An 18,083-nucleotide genomic window follows, 5' to 3' on the forward strand; every position below is an offset into this window, starting at 1 on the left:
AGGAGTGTATTTAAATCAACCGTTGGAGCATTATCTTACTAATATTGATTGGAACCAAGCGGTTATTGGGCGATTCTTTGGCCCCAATCCTCCAAGTCGTTCGATTGTTCAACAGATGGTAGACACTCAATGGCTAACACGAGGTAATATCGTTGTTCATCGTACTGGTTGTTACCTTATTTTTGCATGCTCAAACTTAGCGGACGTCGAAGCCTTACTTGAGCAACACACCTTCATTTTGGATGGTAGAATCTGCAATGTTCGTAGGTGCAATAGGTTTACTGTGCCTGCTTCTATTAACTTTGATATGACTAGGCTGTGGGTTCGTGTTTATGGCCTGCCTTTAGGGTTTCTTGACCCTGAATGGGCTGTCAAAACGCTAGACCTTGTGGGTTTGGTTGAGATTCTTGATTATGATGGAGATGGCCTCCCTGAGGAACCAGAATTTCGTGGCCAAGTTTTAGTTGACCTCTCTAAACCCTTAGTTCCTGGTTGTTTCATTCCTGGGGAAGTTGATCCCATATGTATTTATTTTAGGTATGAGGGCGTGTTTAAATTTTGCAAGAAGTGCGGGTGCGTAGGCCATTACTCAGAATTTTGCTTCTGCTCAGATTATGTGGCTACTAGGCGCATTCAATCTCGAATGGAGGCATTCGAATCCCAGGGATATACTGTGATTTATAGCCCACATAATAGGCCTTTGTATACGAATATGGTTGAAGGTACTCAAGAGAATTTTAGAACTCGAAATACAAGAGTCAATTTACTGATATTGGCACAGGACTTTGAATTTCATGAGAGTTCTAGTTCAGGGAATGAGGATAATGATGGTAATGAGGATAATAATGATAATTCCAAAAATAATGATGATAATCCTGATAATAATGATGATGATCAGGAATCGGAAAATGATCAGGATGGTGGGGATAATGAACATTCAGATGGGGCTAATGAATCTGATAATTCAGATTCGGACTCTTCTGGTGTAGGAGGGGGTTTGCCTAATGGTCATGCTCATATTGCGGATAATGCAGGGGATTCCAATGACAATGTAGAACCCGATTTCATTCCTATTAATGGTGTATATCAAAATGGGTTTATGTCTCATACGCAACAGGTTGTTAATTCCACTTCCTCAGATACTTCTGTCTACGATTCAGCTTCTGATCAAAGGATTTCAAGCAGGTCCTCTTCTGAAACAGATCCTACAACGCCTGAATCATATCACAATCCCAACTCTATGCGTTTTGTTGAAGAAAATAGAGCTGAAGTTATGCGCATACAGCAGCAGCAGCGAACTGCGCGACCTGAGGGCGATCCTTATGCCCCCTTTACAGCAACTCGATCGAATTTATCCTTTGGGGGAGGGTTCTGAATGTCAGCTGCACTCGAAGAAAGCTATATTTCAGAAGAATCGGACTCGGATTCTGCTCCTATATCTCAGAGAGATGCGCAATCTCCATCTCAATTTGTTCCTTCTTTATTTGCAAGTCTTTCCTTGCAAGAGTCAACTGCCACTTCCTCCTTCGATGCAACACCTAAACTTGATCCTAGGATGCAGGAAGGGTTTGCAGGGTCTTCTTCCACTTGTAACAAGCAGCAACAGTCAGGTTCTCCCAAAGAAACAGGGAACCGTTGGCCGCATAAAAGAAGTAGAAATGGGCCTTTTCATCGATGTCGTTCTTATGAGCAACTCCCTTACTTTGGTTATCATGGCTCGACTTGGGCTCAAAAAAGAAGAAAGATTAAGAATCTGGACCTGCATAGCAAAGGCGACTACTCCTTCTTCACGGATTCTCCAAGAACAACAACTCCCCAACCTAAGTGCTATTCGGATGTTGCTACTGCTATGGACCTGGATTTCATAGGGTACTCTTCCCATGGGTTTGTTAATGCACAATTTAACAAAGCTCCCATCTTTTTAGGTACTAAACGCAAGGCTACTACATCACTCACTTCCTCTATGAAATTTCGAAGGGCAGATGATGCTTCCCGTATTTGCTCTTTGCATTCGGCTACCTTTGCTCTTGAGTCCCAAAGCTCCACTTCTTACTTGGCAGGTGATACTTCTTACACTTCTGGTTTGGCGGCTGTCCTCTCACAGTCCCCAAGGTGTTTATGAGGATCACAACTTGGAATTGTCGGGGACTCAATGACACTACTACTCCTAAACTACCTTATATCTTTTGGTTGCTTAATAAATATGCTCCTAACTTTTTGTTTCTTAGTGAAACAAAAGTTTCTGTTTCTGTAGTTTCTAGTCTTCTAGGTTTTTCTAGTCCCACTTTTGTTAAGGGGGTCGATTCTATAGGGACTAGTGGGGGTTTGGTGGTTTTTGGGTTTGGTTCGGATGATATTTCTTGCGTTTTTTTCTCCTCAAATGTAGTACTCTGTAACATAAAAGTACTTAATGATATAGATAAATGTACCATGTTTGTTTATGGTGCTCCTATTCTAGAAGATCGACCTCAAGTGTGGGGTTTGATTTTAGACTTGTTAGCTATAGCGCCTAATTGTTTGATTATTGGAGATATTAATCAAATTGAACACCATTATGATAGGCTAGGAGGGTCTACTGTAATTAGAGGATGGGATGCCTTTATTGATTTTCGTATAAAATCATGTCTTCACTCTACAACTTTCAAAGGTCCTCCCTATACTTGGACAAATAATAGTGAAGACGAGCATCTGATTCTTCAACGACTTGATCGCGCATACATGACTTCAGATTGGTTTACTAAATTCCCGGATAGTACCATTACTAATCAGCCAATCTTAGTCTCTGATCATGCGGCTATAGTTTTTGATGATGAACCTTTTAAGCACAAATCCAACCGGCCTTACCAATTGGATAATTGGTGTGTTGACTTCACAGATATACACAATTTTGTGCTTCAAACTTGGGAAAACCATACTCAGGGATCGCCTATGTTTACTCTCTCTCGGAAACTTGGTATCATTAGGAATTTAGTTCGAAAGTGGTGCATCAACAACAAAAAATTCTGGGGGATAGATTGGAAAAATTTCTCAAATACCTTATCTACGGAGGGGGAAGCGGTTCATACTCTCTCAGATGCAAATACTTATATGGGCAATATAGATCAGTCGAAGGGAAACATTTCCTTACAACTCCAATTCTGGAAGCAACGTTGTAAGCACAACTGGCTTTTAAATGGAGAATGCCCTTCTAAACTCCTTTATTCTAAGGTCAAAGCTAGGCACAAAAAGAATGAAGTTACTTCTATACTTGATGACCAGGGATTACTGCAATACGGTCACCATGATGTACATTCAGTTGTGATTAACTCACTCAAAAACACTTTCAAGACGGATGCGGTTCCAAGCTATGATACAGAGACTGATACGGTACTTCTAGAGCTGCATATTCCTCAATTTACAGCCTCTCAGATCAATAATTTGGAGCGGCCGTTCTCTGCGGCTGAAATAAAAAATGCAATGTTTGACTTAGTGATATGTCCATTTTATATAGTATTTTACCCCCGTCCCTTGGTCGTTATTAGTAGTGTTTTTGGCTCTTTCGGACCACTTTTATTACTAATTTGTGTGTTCTAGTGTTTTCGTAGTTTTAGTTGTATTTTACAGGAAATTGCACTCTTGGAGCATTTTCCCGGGCTTTATGGATCAACTACGGAAGCTAGAAGGACGCGACCACTTTTGGAGCCCAAGATCGGTGAGAGCCGGTGATTAAGGGCTCGGTACTTGGGATCCCGAGGCATTTGGACCAAGTATTCGAGACCCGAGAGGAAATCCGGATTGGGCCGAGAAATCTAGCCTAATCGAAGTCCAAGCCTCAAGAGGAGCAAAGACCCGATCGGGCAACCTCTAGCCCGATCGGGCGCGACAAGATTAGTAAGCTGAGGCGCGCCCGATTGTGCGAGCTGCTAGCATGATCGGGCAATGCTGCTTGGGAAGAACGCGAAGAAAAAGGCGCGCCCGATCGGGCGCGCGTTTTTAGAAGACCTGATTAAGTTAGTTTTAATTCTTGTTTTAGAAAACGTTTAAATACGATTTTGTACGGAATTATTGGGGCTTCTTCTTCCTTCTTAGACTTTCTCTCTCTACTTAGGATCTTTTCTCTCTCTTAACTCTTCTCTCAACTCTTGTTCTTGATTATTTCCATTAATACAGATTAGTTTGGTAACGATTTCTCTTCTCTTAATCTTATTTCCCTTCATCATGACTTATTTTATTGCTTTGATTTGTTTAGTTTTTAATATGTGTGAGTAGTTCTATTTCTAGGGTTTATGAGGATCCATAAATAATATGAAGGGGTAATTTATTGTTGTTGATTATCAATGCTAGATTAATTTCCTATTGATTGATTTAATGCTCTATGACTAGATTTGCGCAGATCTTTTATGCATGAGTTTAACAATATTGATTCGAGATTCGACATATGAGAATTGATGTTTAGGTCTAGTTTCAATAGGCAGGTTAATTTATAAATGGTTAAGTCGAGATTCGAAAGATGAGATTTAATACCGGTAAATTAATTGTGTGATTATAATACGTAGCGAAAGCCCTTTATAATATGATTGATGTATGCATTGATGAATGATTATTATATTCTACCCTGGAATATTATTTATTGGTGAACCTATGCCCTAGATCCTTTTATTCATTGTTTTCTCCCTACTCTTAATCTTCGTAGTTTAGTTTCCTTAAATTACAATATATTGGTTACTTTATAATCTGGATTATTTTAATTAATTAGGAATAGAAAGACTCGTTTCTCTGTGGATTCGACCCTACTTCCCTATCTACGTTAGTTAGAGGATTTAGGAATTACTTTTGATTAGGGGATACGACTTTACCCTGTCAAAATTTGGCGCCGTTGTCGGGGAAACAGTTTTATTTTTATTTCTGATTGTTTTTGTATTCTAGATTATTTCCCTTTTGTCTCAGAGAGCGCTAGTTCTTTGAGACAAATCTCATATTTTCTTCTAGTTTTTGTTTATGCCCAGGTGTTCCAGATCAGGTTACATCCCATTCGATCATGAGATCGAACGTTCCTTCCATAGACAGAAAAATCTCTACAAGCAAATCCTGGCGGATTCGGGTGATAATAACAATAATCACCGAAATCCTCCAACTGGTTCTAGCGATTCAGAGACATCATCAGACGCCGAATCAGAGATGACGGCTCCAAAGAAGCTTAGTGATTATTCACAACCAAAGCTTACGAATTTTCCACATCTCACCCCTACTCCGGCTCTTAATGGGGTTCAATTTGAAATTAAACCTCAATTTATAACGATGATAGAGAGGAAGAAATTCAGTGGAGCCAAGGGTGAAGACCCGAATCTTCACATTGCCGACTATTGTCAATATCGCAACACCATTAGGCAAGCCGGGGTCACTCAAGACCAAATAAGGGAGATTCTCTTTCCCTTCTCTTTAACTGGAAAAGCTAAATTGTGGTTTAATGGCTTAAATAGAACTACACTTGGTATAGCTGACTGGGAAACTCTTGTTTTGAATTTCTATAACAAGTATTATCCTGCAGAGAGAACAGCAGTACTACGGAGTGCAATCCAGAACTTTGCCCAAGAAGCCGATGAGTCTTTATATGAGGCTTGGGAGAGGTTCAAGGACTTACAAAGAGACTGCCCTCACCATAATTTAGCGCAATGGCAGTTAATCCAAGCCTTTTATAACGGCATTGGAAATTCCTCTAGAATAATTTTAGACTCTGCAGCTAACGGGAGATTTATGAATCTTAATGTTGATGATGCAGGTCAGGTTATTGAAGACATGGCGATACACAATTCCCAATATGGGAACCCTAGAGGATTTGCTAACAAGGGGAAGCATAGTGTCGACTCTGTATCCTTTTTGTAAGCTCAACTAACCTCTATTTGCTAAAAATTAGATAATCTGAGCACTGCTAATGTAGCTAATGTTTCTGCAATTAATAATAATTCTAATGAGGCTTTCTGTGAAAATTGTGGTATTGTAGGTCATTGGGAGCAAGATTGCAGGAGTTCCGTGGAGCAAGTTAATGCCCTCCTAGCTTATAGGCAGAATAACCCATACTCCAACACCTACAATCCTGGGTATCGGAATCATCCGTACCTTTCCTACCGGAGCACTAATGTTCAAAATCCACCACCACAAGAACCACAGGCGCCACAGCAGCAGAAATATTATCACCCCAATGCTAGCCAGAAGAACCAACCACAAAAAACCCCCTCATCTTCCGACCCTTCTCTGGCGGAAATAAGAGCAATGTTGGTTAATATGCAAAAGCACATGGAGAGAAGAGATGCGACAATTGATCAAATTCTAGCGCATAATAAAATTATGGATAATCAAATTGTGCAACTCTCCGCTACTCTACAAGCCCGCCAACAGGGAGCTCTGCCGGCGCAGCCAACCCAACCTACGGATCAAGCATTTGCAATTACTCTAAGGAGTGGTTCAAACTATGAAGGGCCCTCTATGCCCAGAGTTGATGAACCTGTTTTATTAAATAATGCTAATCTTGATTCCGTTAAACCAAACAATGTAGTTGATAGCCTTGCAGGACTAAAAGATAATACTAACATATCTAATTCTACATTGCAGGGTACAACTCCAGAGAAGGTGGCTACTCCAGACAAGAATAATAATGCTCCAAAGCCAATTATCAAACTTCCATTCCCCAATCGTCAATTGAAGACAAACTTGGATAAGAAGTTTGGTAAGTTCCTGGAGGTAGTAAAAGATTTGAAGGTAACAGTTCCCTTTACTGAATTGATCACACAAATCCCCTCGTATGCAAAATTTATGAAAGAAATATTGACGAGAAAAAGGTCTATTAGTGAGGTAGAGACGGTAGCTTTCACTGCAGAATGCAGTGCCATACTTCAAAATAAGTCTCCACCTAAGTTAAAAGATCCGGGTAGTTTTTCTATCCCTTGTCATATTGGCAATCTCTTGATTGATAATGCATTATGTGATTTGGGTGCTAGTGTTAGCGTCATGCCATTATCTGTGTGTTCTAAGTTGAATATGGGTAAATTAAAAGCTACCAATATAACTCTATAAATGGCCGACCGTTCTTTCAAATACCCCTTAGGTTTTTTAGAGGATGTCCCCGTTAGAGTAGGTAAATTTTATATACCTGTAGATTTTGTTGTTCTTGATATGGTTGAGGATATGAAAACCCCAATTATTTTGGGTAGACCATTCCTTAACACTGCAGGAGCAGTCATAGATGTAAGAAGTGGTAAGTTAACACTATCAGTAGGGGATGATAAAGTTATTTTTAACCTGAATAATGCCCCTAAAAGCTCCATGACTGAGGAGAAATGTTTCAGTGTTAATGTGGTTGTAAATTATTCTAACAAGCCCCAAGCTCTTGAAAAAGATCCCTTGGAGGCGGTATCTTGTGTTGCATCCTTTTCAGATGAGATAGACAAATGGCAGAAGGAAGTCGATGCAATAGAAAGAGCACTCTACAATGTTGGTCTTGGTTTCGAGGATGAACAGGTGGAACCGATCGAGCAAGTTGTGCGAATCGAGCCTACGGTAAGTGTTCCGCCAGATCGAGCTACAAGTGTTGAACGCAATGACAATTTGAAGCAACCTTCGATCGAAGAAGGATTTTTAGTGCGTAGCATTGAAGATCCCTCAGTTCAAGTCAAGGAGGATCCACCAGATAAGGTGATTTGGCGTCCCACAAGGTATGTCAGAAAGCCGCATCGCAGCCTAAACACCGCTAGACCGGGTGAGAAACCACCCGATCAAGCGTTAGGCCAAGGGTCCTAGATATTGTATTTGGTAAGAAGGTCGTGCGGGACCTAGATAAACCAGCGCTTTGCGGGAGGCAACCCGTATTTCTTGCTTTCTAGACTAGTTTCTTTTTTATTTTTATTTTTATTTTAGAGAGGCGAGGAGAGTGAAATTTTACCGTTTATAAGTGTCTTTGTACAGGTATAGGTTTAAGAGGTCGAAAGACTTAGAAGAAATTTGAAGACAAAGAAGAAAAAAAATAGCTAAGGAATTCAGACCGGGCACGGGCCCGATCGGGCGGAGCTCGCCCGATCGGGCGCGCAAGCATGATATATTTCCAGCCTAAAATTCGCCCGATCGGGCGTGGCTTCCCGATCGGGCGCGAAAGGAGAGCTGGGAATCGAGCAAAATTCGCCCAATCGGGCGAGGTTGCCCGATCGGGCGCAAATCGAGTGAATGGAAAAGATATATCGGGCGGAGCTCGCCCGATCGGGCGAGTATGAGGGCGAAAAATCATTCGTGTTCGCGCTCGATCGGGCGGAGCTCGCCCGATCGGGCGCGCAACTGAGTTCTGGGACTTCAGCATTATCCGCCCGATCGGGCGAGGCTCGCCCTATCGGGCGCGCCTATTTTGACCGTCCCTTTAACCTTTTCCTCTTCTTTCTTTCCTCACTTTCTTCTTATTTCATCTTCTTCTCCATAGCTTTCTCTCTCTAAAACCTCCATTTTTACACCTTCAAACTCACTTCTTTTTCAAGATCTCCTCATATTCATCCATCAAAACCTCAAAATTCTTACATATTATTAATCCTCACATCTCCCTCTACATTTCCCACCTATTTTCTCCCACTTTCTCTCATACTTCCTTCAAACACCTAGAGAGAGAAAGCTCCAAGCATCAAGTTTTTCCTAATATAATGGCCTCAAAATGTTCAAGGACACAAAGGGGTGAGAGTTCGAGGGCACCACAACCAACGGTCAACCCGGATCTTCAAATTCCGGGATGGGAGGAGGTTGTCATTACCTCGGAGGAGCAACGGGCTAGGATGCTAAACCTCATCGATCGCCAAGTAATCTCTACCCGTTCTATTCATCATCCCACACTAGTTAGGTTAAGCCTAGATAAATATTTGGAAAAATTGTTCAAAGGTATAGGCATGAGTGGTTTCTTTCAAATGTGCCATGATACGTATGATTACTTAACATTAGAATTTATTTCAAGTTTTAATGTTATTAAAATGAATGCACTAATTACTCATTGTAGACATCTAAAAATGTCCCCCCAAAACCAAACCCGATGATGAACAACCTTTCACCGCCACTATTGGTCGGGTTTAGTATTTAATCCCGAGAGTGCTTAAAAAATCGTATTTTATTAAATTCATATTTTTGAACAGTCCATGGATTAGTCTTGATGTTTGGTAAAGGCATAGTTTTAATTTCAGCCTAAACTTATTAATTAATTTTTAGCCCAAGCCTTTTTTATTTTATTGTTTTATTATTTATTTTTGGCCCAAACCCTTTATTTATTTTTATTTAATTTTTTAGCCCGAATAATAAAAAGTCAGAAAAGGCCCGAAATTATCAATCGGCACTTAAAATGCCGAAGGAAATTAGGGTTAAAAATGTATTTAGACGGAAAAACAGGCTGGAATTTCCCGCGCCACGGCAGATACCTACCGTGTCACGGGAATCCTTCCCGTCTGACGGTGGGATTTCCCGTGACACGGGACATTCCGTGTCTTTTCCGCGTAAACCCTTAACGCGTTTTTTATCCCGTTTTCTGAAAATTTCCCGCGTCACACCAAAAATGTACCGTGTCACGGGAAAGTGTACCGTCTGACGATGGAGCTTCCCGTGTCACGGTACAGTTTGACCGTGTCACGGGATACTTTTTTAGGGTTTTTATCATTTTAGGGTTCCGTGTGCTCCCTCAGCACATTTTCCCTATAAATACCCCCTCATTTCTGATGAAAAGGGGCACCGAGTAATTCTCTGATTTAATTTTCTCTCTTCTATGCTTTAGCCTAAACACTAGCCTACCCCTTTTCTACTTCAAAATTCCTTCTTCAAGTACTCAAAGGAGTCCATACTTCACTCGTGGTTCCATCCTTAAGCCAAGGCGTGAAAGGTAGAATTGTTTGAGGGTTTGGCCCCAAAATCAACTTTACTTTATTTTATTTAATTTAATCATTGCTTTATTATTTTCTTGAAGTTACTAACTCGTTTATTATTTTGTAGTTGCAAACAAACAGAATCAAAGTAAGGATCATGCTCCTTTTATTTTTATTATTTTTCTAACGATTTTATGTTGTTGGAATTGTGATTAATTTGGTTTTGATATTAATGTTGTTCTTCTATTGTTATTATTGATCACCATATTGCATGTTTAAAGGGAATATGTAATTGAAATCACGCCTAATAAGATAATTTGGATAACCAGTTTAGGATCCTTTTTAATCTTGTTGTTAATCAAGTGGTCACAATATTTTAGGATTATATGTTGCATTAATATTCAACCAATTTAGATTAATAATAGTTTGGAGCGAATTGAATATTTTGTTTGTATGCCTTTGAGATCGCAGGAATCATTTTTCACTATAAGAATCGAGTAGAGGCCAATACGGGCGAATGTGACTCCATGACTCACTTCGTACCATCATCCCCGATCCTCCTTTCGTGGTTCCGAACCATATGAAGTTAGTAATCTCATGGATTATGAATGGGGTGTAACCTTCACGGGTCAATCGTTGTTGCCTATCGTTGTCCCTTATCGTGGTTGCCTTTTTATGATCCGTGAACGGTTTACAAGTTCCTTAAAAAACTTGTTGACGGCTCCCTACTTTATTTGTCCCTAATCGTTGTCCCTAATCGTAATGTCAATTCCCACTTCCTATGAGTGCCAAGCATATTCACCACATGCTTTTAACGTAGGCGCACTTCGAGCGACGCCTACACTCATGTACAATTCCGATTATTAAACAACGATGTGAGACTAACTCTTAAAGAATTCGGAAAGCTGTTTGATTTAAAATCGGATAAACCGAATGAAGCCTCTCAAGACCACACCGATGTGGTCTATAAGAGGCTAACCGGGGAGGATTTAGTTAACCTCCAGCATGCCAAAAGGACGTGGATTCAACATCCCGTCCCAAAACTTTGGCAAAGATTTGCCGGCCTCACTATTTTTGGGAGGCATGAACCGGCAAATGTTAGGAGAGATGAATTGGAACTTTTGGCATCCTATGTAATTCCTACCACCGAAAAATTGAACATACCCCACAGGATAGACAATCACTTCCAAAGGGCGGCCAATGCGGCCGAGGCTAGTAGGTCTAGGTCACCTATTTGTTTTGGGGGGTTAGTGACCCACATTGCTAGGAAACACCTAGGTTGGAACCCGGATGGGCATAGGAAAGTTGTAGGATCAAACCTCATGGACCTACCCTATTTAGGGAGTTTGAACTGGGTGCAACCCGTGGGAAGTGATACTTGGTGGATAGTCCACCGACAATCGGGTAGGAGGGACCAAGCCTTTACCTTACCCAACCCCGCCTTGACCAAATTTGAGAAGGGGAAGCCTTCTTATACTTTCGAGATTAATGGTCAAGGTGAGGTTCAACCACCTCACCCTTCACCACAACCCCACCAATCCCCCCTAGACCATTCCCCCACTCACCATTCACCACACTACCAACCACCTCCACCCTTCACCTATGGCATGCCCACTTCCTCGGTCGACTACAACGTCGACCCCAATGCTCCTTATGACTTTTCGGCTTTTAGGAGCCAATTAGACCGCATCGAGACGGGGCAAGAGAGAGTTGAGGGTATGATGCAAAACCTAGATTCTAGGTTAAGCTCCTTAGATGGGCGGGTTGGTTACATAGAGAGGAACTTCGGGAGGGGCCTATATCCCATGTATGACGATTATGCCCGTCGGGGGGCTATTCCTCCCGATTCACTTACTCCCGATTGGTTCCAATACCCCCAAGGAGGATATTCTCACCCCGGTGCGTATGGTACTTATGTGGACTACTATTCAGTCCACGGATATGGGGGTGATGCTCCTTTTGGGGGTATGGGTGGGAATGTGGACCCTAACTCCTTTGCAGGTGGTTCGGGTTATAGTGGTGTTGGACCGAGCCAGGGTGGTACCGGCTCGAGTCAGGGTGGTGTCGGCTCGAGTCATGGAGGAGGATATGAGAGGATGGATGATGATGAGGACTAGCTATGCTGGGCTAGTTTCCGAGCCAATGAGGACATTGTCTGATTCTGGCCTGGGGAAGATTTTTGTTTGGTATTTTTCTTTCTCTTTTCTTTTATTTTTGGTGTGTTTTCTTAGGTTAGATTTCTTGCTTTCTAGGTTAGTTTTTATTGCTTTCTTATATATGAAAAATACAAAAAAATTGAAAAATAAAAAATCCAAAAATACGTTCCAATGAATTATAAATTATGCTTCCCTGTGCCCCTTACTTGAGAAAATTGTTTTGATTCTTGGTTTTTGATGATAGGCATTGTGGATTAGTTGATCATGATTTGATGTTTGATTGCCCTGAAACTTTAACATGCGTCAATTTTGTCCAACTACTTGTGAATATAGTGCTTGACTAGTTGATTTGGCAAGGAATGTGTGATGGTTCTATAATTCCTGGTATGTCAATGAATTTAAGTATTGGTTTGCAACTATAAGTAATGTTTATATGATTCATTATTATGCACATTGAGGAGGACAAAGGCATTTGTTCTTTTAGGTAGCCTCCAGATGATTGTAGATACATTTGTTCCCTTCTTGCTACCCATGTTGTCGCCTTGACCTTTTTGTTGTTTATTAGCCATATTACAAGCCTATTTTGCCCCATTGGTTACTAGTCCCAAGCTTGGCTTGGGGGAGCTATTAGTGAGTGAGGTGAGGGAGTTTGTAGTGTGCTTATTATTTGCACAATTAGGGTGGGTTTTTGAGAAGTTGTTTTGTTGTTCATGTTTATTTTTGATGAGTTTGAGAGTTATATTTTCTTGAAAAAAAATAAAGCATGAAGTTATGAAAAAAAAGAGAAGTTCAAAAAAAAAAATAAGTGAAAAAAAAATAAGTGAACTTCAAAAGAAAAAAAAATGTTCAAATGTTCTAGTTTGAGGTTGATCAAAAGAAAAAAATAGGAGCCTCAATGGAAAAAAATTCAAGTTTGGAAAATAAAGTTTGTTTATTCACTCTATTTCTTCATTATTATATCTTATGAGTGAAATTGTAAGAGTTGAGATTATTTATTATGATTGGAGTATATTTGGTTGATGTTAGAGTTGGTTATGTTGGAGATGTATGATCACTATTTATTTTGATCATAGGTTTTATAAGGATATGGCTCCTTTAAGCATAGCTTTTCTCTCACTTATTTCCAAATTTATCCTACCCTTTACCCTAGTCTTACATTACAAGCTTTAAAGACCTTTTGACCTTTGTGCATAGAATTGTATGAATGTGAAAGTGTTGTTTATCAATGCAAGTTATGATTTGGCATATTTCGAGTCGACTAGTAGGATTGAGCGTTCATTGTTTTATACACACGAGAGTGTGAGTTGGGAGGGCATTGTTCACATAGAGGGGTTGGATGGAGAGCGATCGAGTACATCTTTTACTCGCCACAAAAATGAGAGTTGAGTGTGTGAGCACTAGTATTGAATTCTATATGCTCTTGTGGTTTGCTCTATTTGACAATTGTTAAGGAAGAAAGGTAATTAGATGGACTTGATTGGTTGACTCTGAAGCATGTTTATTTGATTTACCCTGAATCGTTTGTGCTTGATTTTTATGGATTGGGGTGAAGCATATTTATTGATTCATTGATGAGATCTTTGCTTAGGGACAAGCGAAGGTTTGGCTTGGGGGAGTTTGATATGTCCATTTTATATAATGTTTTACCCCCGTCCCTTGGTCGTTATTAGTAGTGTTTTTGGCTCTTTCGGGCCACTTTTATTACTAATTTGTGTGTTCTAGTGTTTTCGTAGTTTTAGTTGTATTTTACAGGAAATTGCACTCTTGGAGCATTTTCCCGGGCTTTATGGATCAACTACGGAAGCTAGAAGGACGCGACCACTTTTGGAGCCCAGGATCGGTGAGAGCCGGTGATTAAGGGCTCGGTAATTGGGATCCCGAGGCATTTGGACCAAGTATTCGAGACCCGAGAGGAAATCCGGATTGGGCCGAGAAATCTAGCCCAATCGAAGTCCAAGCCTCAAGAGGAGCAAAGACCCGATCGGGCAACCTCTAGCCCGATCGGGCGCGACAAGATTAGTAAGCTGAGGCGCGCCCGATCGTGTGAGCTGCTAGCACGATCGGGCGATGCTGCTTGGGAAGAACGCGAAGAAAAAGGCGCGCCCGATCGGGCGCGCGTTTTTAGAAGACCTGATTAAGTTAGTTTTAATTCTTGTTTTAGAAAACGTTTAAATACGATTTTGTACGGAATTATTGGGGCTTCTTCTTCCTTCTTAGACTTTCTCTCTCTACTTAGGATCTTTTCTCTCTCTTAACTCTTCTCTCAACTCTTGTTCTTGATTATTTCCATTAATACAGATTAGTTTGGTAACGATTTCTCTTCTCTTAATCTTATTTCCCTTCATCATGACTTATTTTATTGCTTTGATTTGTTTAGTTTTTAATATGTGTGAGTAGTTCTATTTCTAGGGTTTATGGGGATCCATAAATAATATGAAGGGGTAATTTATTGTTGTTGATTATCAATGCTAGATTAATTTCCTATTGATTGATTTAATGCTCTGTGACTAGACTTGCGCAGATCTTTTATGCATGAGTTTAACAATATTGATTCGAGATTCGACAGATGAGAATTGATGTTTAGGTCTAGTTTCAATAGACAGGTTAATTTATAAATGGTTAAGTCGAGATTCGAAAGATGAGATTTAATACCGGTAAATTAATTGTGTGATTATAATACGTAGTGAAAGCCCTTTATAATATGATTGATGTATGCATTGATGAATGATTATTATATTCTACCCTGGAATATTATTTATTGGTGAACCTATGCCCTAGATCCTTTTATTCATTGTTTTCTCCCTACTCTTAATCTTCGTAGTTTAGTTTCCTTAAATTACAATATATTGGTTACTTTATAATCTGGATTATTTTAATTAATTAGGAATAGAAAGACTCGTTTCTCTGTGGATTCGACCCTACTTCCCTATCTACGTTAGTTAGAGGATTTAGGAATTAATTTTGATTAGGGGATACGACTTTACCCTGTCACTTAGGCAACTGTAAATCTACATGACCAGATGGTGTTACAGCAGAGTTTTTTAAGTTACACTGGGACATTGTTGGACCCTCGGTCATTTCGGGCATTCTAAGTTTCTTTCAGACAGGGTTTCTACTGAGAGAATGGAATCAATCTCTTCTTGTTATGATCCCGAAAATTGCCTCACCAACGGAAGTAGCTCATCTTCGTCCTATCAGCCTTTGTAACACTATCTACAAATGTGCCTCCAAGTGTTTAGTGGCTAGAATCCGTCAGTATCTGCCCTTACTGATCTCAGACTCTCAACATGCCTTCGTTTAAGGCCGGGTTATGACTGAAAATATTCTTCTTAGCCATGAATTAATGGAAAAAATCAACTCCTCAAAGACTGGTAACAACTGCCTTGCCGCCGTTAAAATTGACATGAGCAAGGCATACGATAGGATCCATTGGGGTTTTTTACTTCGAATACTGATAGCCTATGGATTCCCTACTCGTTGGATACAAATGATTCAACAATGTATCTCCACGGTTACTTATAAATCCCTGCTAAATGGTTCTACCTCAGAGACCTTCCTTCCCCAATGTGGTCTTCGGCAGGGGGATTCGCTCTCTCCATACCTTTTTCTATTCTGTATGGATATTTTCTCCAGGATGTTGCATTTAGGTCAAGATCTGAAATTGTTTACAGGGGTCAAAATCTCAAGAGCCAGTCCGCTTATTTCGCATCTATTCTTTGCGGATGATGCGATGATATTTTTCCAAGCCAATACGGCTTCCTGCACTAATATAATGGGAATCATCAACCGGTTTACTAAGGTTTCGGGCGAGGAAATTAACTTGTCAAAGTCTCTTATCAGATTCAACCCAAATACTACCTCTCTTGCTCAGGATGAATTTAAATCAATCTTCAGAATGACTCAAGTTCTTCAGTTTAACCACCATCTTGGCATACCTATTGACTTCATTGGGAAAAAGATATATCATTTCCAGTTTCTTATAGACAAGATTCTGGGACGAATAAATGATCTAAATACGTTTAGGCTTTCTCAACCCCAAAAGTTAATTTTTATTAACTCTATTCTGGTAGCTATGGCTTCTCATGTTCTTTCTTGCTTTGAGCTACCGGCGTCAGTTTCTAATACAATCGATTCGTTACTAGCACGGTTCTTTTGGTCCCACTCGGAAAACAAAGGAATGCACTGGGTCAATAAGGGTAAGTTGCACTTGCCTCGAGGCCTGGGTGGTTTAGGAATTCGCTGCATCTCAACCTTGAATAAAGCTTTTCTTATGAAGCAAGTTTGGAGATTTGTGAAGCACCCGCAACTTCTAGTTTCAAGAATCTTTGGTGCTCGTACCAAATTCCTTACACAGTGCCCCCTTTCTCTGCACAGAGTCACAGGGCGCAATTCTTACGGCCTTCGTGGTCTTACAAGAGCAGATACCTTACTTTCTACAGGGTGTGGTTGGAAAGTAGGAAACGAAGCTACTATTCTCGCTGGATCTTCCAAATGGGCTAACGGTACCATTCCAAAATTCAAACCAGGAATTCCTCTCAAAGGATTGGACGGTTAATTTTTTCTCTAATCCTCATTCCGAATCTTGGTATGCTGCTAAGGTCAGGTGCTGCTTCCAACCAGATTCCGCTGCTACAATACTTGTTATGGAACCACCGGAGGAAACAGAACAAGATTTTCAATTTTGGTCTCGTACTCCTTCAGGGACATATTCGGTTAAAACTGGATATGCAATGTTACAACAACAACTTCCGACCTCAGCGACTCCTCAACACCTCGATAATTTTTGGAAAGTTCTTTGGTCCCTTCAATTACAACCGAAATGGAAGTTGTTTTTATGGAAACTCTTACAAAATGCTCTTGCAGTAAAGACGGAACTTCGCCACAGAGGAGTACCCATAGAAGACATTCACTGCGATTTATGTATAACTGAGCCGGAAGATTTTTTTCACCTATTTAGGAATTGCATTATTGCAAGAATTGCATGGAGGGGTGGAAGCCTTGGCATCCACTCACAATACAATGGAGACCTTTCTCTTACATATTGGATCCAATATTATATCCGACTTTTCATTAGTCAAGATGGGACTTTAAGCCCCCGTATTAGTACCTTTATTGGTACTCTTTGGAGTCTCTGGTTATTTCGGAATAACAGGGTTTTCCAATCAGATTCTTCACCTCCTCGACCAATCCTTTTGCAAGTTCTGGAAGTACTCCAATCACATATTCTCTTTATACAGGGTGATCCTACTATTACACCTTTCCACACTCCTCGCTTAACTCCTGCCTGTACAACGCCACCGGGTTTTTATGCAGCGCAACTGGGGGAATTTGCTGCTACATCAGACATGATTTCAATCCAAATAGACGGTTCCTGGTTTGCAGATTCAAATATAGCCGGGATGGGTTGGTGCATGAATAATCCAGACGCGACGGATCAGAGGATTAGGGGCGGCAGTAATTTTGGGTTATGTACTACGGCTTTACACTCGGAGGCTTTAGCTTGTTTGTATGGCCTTCGTTGGGCTTTAGGCGCGGGTATTCAGTCAGTCACCTTTTTTTCTGATTCTTATAATCTGGTTACCCTACTTAGAGGTAATGGACAAGGTGACATTACTCTACTTTGGACCATTCGCAAAATCAGACGGCTTGGGGCTTCTTTCAGGCAGTGCGACGTCCATAAGGCGGATAGAAGGCGCGTTCATCGAGCTCACCTAATAGCGGCTGAAGCAGCGCAACTTTCAATTTGCTTTTCTATTAATATGTAATTTGCTTAAACCTTTGTCAAAAAAAAAAAAAAAATATTTGGTTGATGATTAATTGAAGCCAGTAAATTTATTTTTCCTAAACTGCTTGATTGATGAATGTGTTAGATTTTTTTTTTCCGCTGTTGTTAGTTGATTGGTTGAAATTTTCTTTCTTTCCTTTCTTAGTTTCTTCCACATTTTTCTTGATATAATGGAATCTTTTTATTATTGATCTGTGTTTAGACCCTATACACTTCACCTTATTTTTGCTGAATTGAAATAAATTGTATTGAATTGAAATTACTTTTGTTGAACTTAAATTATTTTTATTG

The 18,083-nt window shown here is 40.3% G+C and overlaps 1 protein-coding gene and 1 non-coding gene across 2 annotated transcripts; one reads left to right on the plus strand and one right to left on the minus strand.

Moving 5' to 3' along the window:
- Window positions 1-1,375: 1,375 nt before the first annotated feature.
- LOC145555397 (uncharacterized) lies at window positions 1,376-17,772 on the plus strand. The gene is made up of 4 exons (XM_081617140.1): window positions 1,376-2,112; window positions 2,229-3,458; window positions 15,641-16,509; window positions 16,628-17,772. The coding sequence occupies exons 1-4, from the start codon at window positions 1,376-1,378 to the stop codon at window positions 17,770-17,772; spliced, it is 3,981 nt and encodes a 1,326-aa protein (XP_081473266.1).
- LOC145557002 (small nucleolar RNA R71) lies at window positions 5,539-5,645 on the minus strand. Its single transcript, XR_014092086.1, has one exon. It is a non-coding gene; the product is annotated as a small nucleolar RNA R71 (small nucleolar RNA).
- Window positions 17,773-18,083: the final 311 nt, after the last annotated feature.

This window comes from Chenopodium album, chromosome 8 (genome assembly GCF_948465745.1).
Source record: "Chenopodium album chromosome 8, dcCheAlbu1.1, whole genome shotgun sequence".
In the NCBI taxonomy this organism is placed as follows: Eukaryota; Viridiplantae; Streptophyta; class Magnoliopsida; order Caryophyllales; family Amaranthaceae; genus Chenopodium; species Chenopodium album.

Coding starts and splice junctions, on each gene's coding strand:
- LOC145555397 (XM_081617140.1), top strand. CDS start 1,376: ATGTCAGCTGCACTCGAAGAAAGCTATATTTCAGAAGAATCGGACTCG. Junction 3,459..15,640: donor GCTGAAATAAAAAATGCAAT/GTTTGACTTAGT, acceptor TATTTTCTCCAG/GATGTTGCATTTAGGTCAAG. Junction 16,510..16,627: donor ATCTTCCAAATGGGCTAACG/GTACCATTCCAA, acceptor GCTTCCAACCAG/ATTCCGCTGCTACAATACTT.